General features: G+C 38.6%; 1 protein-coding gene across 2 annotated transcripts; it reads left to right on the top strand.

Annotated features, from left to right (window-relative positions):
* Window positions 1–1404: 1404 nt before the first annotated feature.
* hlx1 (H2.0-like homeo box 1 (Drosophila)) lies at window positions 1405–4677 on the top strand. 2 transcript variants are annotated; one of them, XM_066706304.1, is made up of 4 exons: window positions 1405–1963; window positions 2379–2558; window positions 2839–3023; window positions 4036–4677. In XM_066706304.1, exons 1-4 carry the CDS (start codon window positions 1519–1521, stop codon window positions 4348–4350), a joined length of 1125 nt encoding a protein of 374 aa, XP_066562401.1. In that variant the 5' UTR covers window positions 1405–1518; the 3' UTR covers window positions 4351–4677. The 2 variants fall into 2 exon arrangements, with proteins under 2 accessions (XP_066562401.1, XP_066562410.1); XM_066706313.1 differs by lacking the exon at window positions 2379–2558.
* The last annotated feature ends 1323 nt before the right edge of the window (window positions 4678–6000 follow it).

Here is a 6000-nt window from a genome sequence, read left to right as displayed (position 1 = left end):
CTAGTCATAAAGACTAACTAACCTGTTCCTATTGCATTGTTTTCATTTGTTTTCAATCGGTGTTTGAAACTGCAGAATAAGGCGAAAGTATTTATGTTTTCATTTCTAGAAGGGAATTGATTTCCTCACATTTATTTTTGCTTTTTTTCAATGCATGGGGACGGATTTGCGTCACTATACAATTTGCAGTTCGAGATAAAGTTGCACAAATATTGAAAAAGGAAGTTCTAACAGTTATTATATATTTTTTCTCTCTCCGGAAGAAATAAGGATTTCTGCTGTATCCTAAAATACTCAAACATGCTCTATTTTTGGCCAAATCTAGCAGGCATATCCGCTCATTTAGTTAGAGCCGAAGCCCATCAAAAACAGGATGACCTGAACTTAATAGAAACGCGAGTTTCCTGCCCTCAATGGGCAACAAGAAATGCATCGGGCTTCTTGAAAGATTGTGCTGAAATGCAAGTGTAACATCTCCCGTTTTTCCTCCCTGTCTTAATAAACATGTTTCCAATTAATATGCAGTATTTTCAGAAATGTTAATATTCACGGAAAACTTCTCAAATTCCCCCCTTCCCCAAAAAAAGGTATAAGATTGAAATTGTCATTTTTAGGAAAATATTCACTTTAACATTAAATACATCTTAATTGTATTACTATGATTAGTATTATCATGATTAACTTTATCATATTTACTTATAAACTATAAAATAAACAATGTCCCTATAAATAATTTCAATTTAAGGAACAAGCTTATTTATTTTAAAAATGTTTCTTATTTTAACACTAAAGTGTGTTATCCATTTTACAAAACAATGTGTTTGCATATATATATATATAAACATACAGATATTTACCGTACCTTTATTATATTATTAAATTACTTCGTAATTATTATTTTGTACTGTACACAAAACCAAACATTATTCTGTTATTCTTGTATCTTTCCAAGTAAATATAAACGATATCTATATTACAGCAAACAGAGTTAAATAGGGTGCTGAATATGGTAAATAAATAAGTAAAACAGAAATTTAATTAAAATGTTCAATCTTATCATATCCGAGTCATCGAGATTTCAGTTTATGTTTGTGTCATTGAACTGTTATTTGGTGTATTTTGTTGTTATTTGGCTTGTTTGGTTGTCAGTTGGTTGATTTGGTTTATTTGATTGTTTAGAGGATGTGTAAAGGCTGTTTCGGTCCTTAAATCCTGCTCACATCACCGCACACACGTGTTACCTCTACCTTGGCAGGCTGTGGGCGTGGCCTACAACTGAACCACAGTTCCTATTGGTCTGGGCCGAAACATACGTCCTATTGGTCTGAAAGTGGCCAATCAGCGATCGACGCAGAACTTCTGTCCAGGACTACTTGGACCAGCTGCCAAAGTTGGCGAGTTCCGAGGAAGCGCCCTGGCCCTTTAAGAGAGAATCGGCTATTCTCAACCTTCACTCCAGACACAAGCATGATTCAATAGAGCTTTCTTCTGCAGGATAGAGAAAACACAAGCAACAGGATGTACACCACAGGACTAAACCCCTTTTACGCGTCTAATTTTAGCTTGTGGTCCGCGTATTGCTCCACTGGCTTTGCCTTGGATTCTGTGAAAAAACCGTCGTTTTGCATCGCTGACATCTTACACGTAGGAGACGCCGACAGCCTCCCCGGCTCCTCCGCGCTGGTGTCCCGCCTGGGGGCCCACGCTCAGGTCCACTCCTCGGGGTCACCCCTGCGCCCATCTCCCTTGCCTCCAGATCCGTCTGTTTTCGGCTCCAGGGTGGGTCCCGGCTCGCCCTATCACCGCCACCACGGACTACACGCAGCCGCCTCTGGGTCCCGGGGGCCGCTGAGCTGCTCTGCCCAGGCGCCCGCCACCGCCAGCAAGGATCTCAAGTTTGGGATTGATCGCATATTGTCCACAGAGTTTGACCCGAAAGGAAAAGAGTGCACGACATTAAGAGGTACGGTGATCTTTATTATTATTGCTTACTATAGACAGCTATACGCCGTGCATTGGCAGGATGTGCAAACTGGGTGGCAGTCTTTATGCGTCCACTCCCGTGCCTTGAAATGCATGCATCGGGCTGCGTTGTGCTACAAGTTCAGGATCGATATTGATCAGGCCTGTGGGTGCACATTCAGGGAGCTATTGAAGGAAGTCCTACTGAACATGTTAGAAACATCTCCCGAGTAACTCCTTCTTTCTGTCAGTGCACGCCAGACCTCGGCAGTGACGTTCACTTTCTGCCTCTGCCTTTGCCTCACATTATATATTTCCAGATGGGTCATCAAATACACAGACGTATGTGTTTTAAGAAAAAATATACAGTTAGTTTTGGTCTCTCTCATGTATCCAATTTTCGTCCTTTGTCACAGATTTGACATCCATTGTTAGCTCGAATCGTCAGTCAGGGATCCACGTCTCCATGCAGCCCTCAACGAGCCAGTACTTCGGGTCCATAGAGCCGGGGATCAGCGACCCTCCCTCCATCATGAACCCTATAGGCAGTGGAGCCAGACAGTCAGTTCAGCATCAGTTTCAGGACACCTTCCCAGGTAGAGTAGCTGTCCCATCCAGTACAGCAGGACAGGGATTTTGCATTCACCAGGCTGAGCTGTTGTCTTAATGCAATGGGCCACCTTTCAATCACTGCTGGAAAACACGTCTGTCCATAGTGAATACTGGCTCGATATAAATAGTGCATACACGACTTTATGTACTGTATCTACGTGCATACAAATGTGACCCCCCACCCCCACCCTTTGTCCATTGCCGTGGATAAATGCAATGTAATAGCCGACATGTAAATGCTTATATTTTATTTCATAACTTCAGGTCCATATGCGGTTCTGACGAAAGACACAATGCCCCAGACCTACAAAAGGAAAAGGTCCTGGTCAAGGGCGGTCTTTTCCAATCTCCAAAGGAAAGGACTAGAGAAAAGATTTGAGATTCAGAAGTACGTCACCAAACCGGACCGAAAACAGCTGGCAGCGATGCTCGGCCTGACCGATGCTCAGGTAAGTTTAAACTCGATTCATTTCTGGAAATTGACTTTTTTTTTAACATCCAGAGTCTCTGGGGGTTACTGTGTCTTCAGTTGCATTGCTCACAGTCCTCAAACAGTTCAGACACTGCGGAATGAAATGAAATGCATAGAAATAAAGAGCAGGCTATAAAACCTATGAGGCCGTCTCAGCTATTATATCAACAGGGGATGAAAGGGCTATAAAATTTGATGTGCTTTATATATTTTCTTATTAAGGTCCATGACAAATCCTGACTAGTGGTTTGAGATATTTGACCTTTGATTCACAGCGCAGTCAGATTTTGTTCTTGCGGGGGTTTCCGCTGCTTAACCGTCTTTTCAAAGTGTAATTGGTTAATGTGGCCTCTTGTCTTTTTATTGCAGCCTTGATACGATAGAAAAAAAAAAAATACAATGACAAAGTAATTCGGCCGAACCTATAACTGAACCCTTTAAAACAAATGCTAGTGCCAAGTGCAAAACAACAAAACACGGGAATGCAACCACAATAAAACGAAAAGAAACATAGTTCTCAACATCTGGCTTATAAAATTGTGAAATCGAGAATTGTGAGGAAGTGAAAGTCGTTTATAACGAATAATTGCATACACAACTACCGTGATTCATTATTCTTAGAGCTGCTATTCCAGTTTTATGGTTTGTTGGGCAATACTTCCTAGTACTGCTGAGAAACTATTTTAGAGAATACACTACTACTGGTCTATATGTGTGTGTATAATAATAATAATAATAATAATAATAATAATAATAATAAATGGAAGATGTGCACATACATTTGCATGGATTCATACATACACACAAGGCTCTGCAATAAATGAGATGGTTTGAATGTAATTACAAGTGCGTATACTCGACAGACAAATAATACAGGGTCTTAATTAGTTTGAAATCTGAAAAGCTTTTTCTCTGAACGGTTAACATCACTTTTGCGCAAAAGCAGAAGTCCCGGGTCCTGAACCTCTCCATGTGTCGTGCTTCCTCAGGTCAAAGTGTGGTTCCAGAACAGGAGAATGAAGTGGAGGCACTCGAAGGAGGCCCAGGCCCAGAAAGACAAGGAGAAGGAGCAGCCGGAGAAAGCGCCGGACGCGGAACAGAAGCAGCGCGACTCCGAGTGCGAGTCTGAGGGAAGTGACTCCGAATTGGAGGACGATCCGGATCAGAGTGACATTGAAATCACAGAGCACAATAAAGCAAGCGTCATCAAATCCGGGCTGGCTCCTTTGAGCGCCGAGGAAGCATCTTCCAGCATCACCCCAGCAGAAACGACAGCGTCACCTTCATCACAAATATTGGTATAAAACACTTCTAAAGACACCGTTTCTTTAATTTAATATACATATATGAACACGGACAGTGAAGTGCAAACAGAAACACAAAAGAGATAGAGAGAGACTTCTGGGCGTTATTGTGTGGAATAGATCTGCCAGGAAAAGAAGATGGCACCCATTTCTTTAGCGCAGTTTCACCCGTGATGCCACCAGTTATCATTCGTGTTTACTTTCATATGGAAAGGATTTGTGTCTTTTTTAATGTGATGGATATATATATATTTTATGCTTGGATTGTACTATATTTTGTTTACTATTTGCACTGAGAATTTTGTAAATAAAATGTTTCTTATTGTTCTTATTCAAAAGTATCTTTGTTAACTCTAATGAAAATAAGGGCCTTAGCATTCTTAAACGATACGTAGAACAAAAGCATTTAAATAAAATACTTGAATCCACAGCTAATACTATTAGGCAAGTGTGGTCGATATGCGATGGATAGTGAAGTACGAAATGGCACACATGTAACCGTTTTTATTTGTTTGTTTATATTACAGGTTCATTACGAGTATCTATTTTTATTTGAGGTATTCCATAGGCCTTTGAGTCTTAATTGAGTATGTTTTATTATTATTTTATTTTATCCTTTCAATTTATTTGTAGCCTGTCGGTACGCTTTGATTGACTCTTCAATCAGGTATATAATGGTGCAGGTGGAAACTGATTCACAATTTAGAACTATTAAGATATTACCAAACAAAAAGCTTCAATATAGCAGGAAGGAATGTGCCAAATAAATGGAACTTTTGAAGGGTAGTGAAGGAAAATTAAAAATTAAACTTCAAAATTCAATCAAATTCCAACGCACATAAAACAACCTTTAAAAAAGAAAAAGATTGTACACTAAAGGCCTAAAATTCATAATATTATTTCAAATTTTTATCCTTACAATGTTTTGCAATCCTCAGGGACAAACGTCGACGATCAAGCCAATTAAAAACGGATAGCAAGTTTGCATTATAGAGGGAATAATCTCTTAATCCATCATGTCTTGTGATTGTAATTTTAAGATTTGAGTTTGTCCCCGCGACCCACATGGATAAGCGGTTCCGAAAATGGATGGATGGATGGATGGATGGATTTGAGTTTGTAACGTAATAAATACTTCTGTCTGTTAATAATAATAATAATAATAATAATAATAATAATAATAATAATAATAATAATAGAATCGCATTTTACAGACTATACATATTTTAAAATATCAAATAATTAAATAACACAAAGACACTACAGCCCTCTGAATTTAATAAATAAATAATGTAGGTTACTATTTTAACTGAAATTTAAAAAATCGCATGGTATTAACAGGGAAATAATTATATTAGAGTTTATCATCAACACCATGTAACAATATTTTCACCACGAGAAAATGCAAATTAACCATAATGATCATTGTTTGCCATCGATTATTTTATTGGCAATAAGAGTGTGACCTTTAATTGGTCTAATACATTTCAATGAATTGCGTTTCCTCCAATGGATAAGCAGCTACATACTTACAATATTCATATTGATGATTATATATATATATATATATATATATATATATATATATATATATATATATAATCTTGGTCCCACGCAATATAATTTAGCGCGAACTGTAGACTCTGACAC

Source organism: Amia ocellicauda, chromosome 1 (genome assembly GCF_036373705.1).
Source record: "Amia ocellicauda isolate fAmiCal2 chromosome 1, fAmiCal2.hap1, whole genome shotgun sequence".
Classification (NCBI taxonomy): domain Eukaryota; kingdom Metazoa; phylum Chordata; class Actinopteri; order Amiiformes; family Amiidae; genus Amia; species Amia ocellicauda.
The sequence above is the reverse complement of the archived record's forward strand: the minus strand, read 5'-3'. Positions and strand labels throughout refer to the sequence as shown.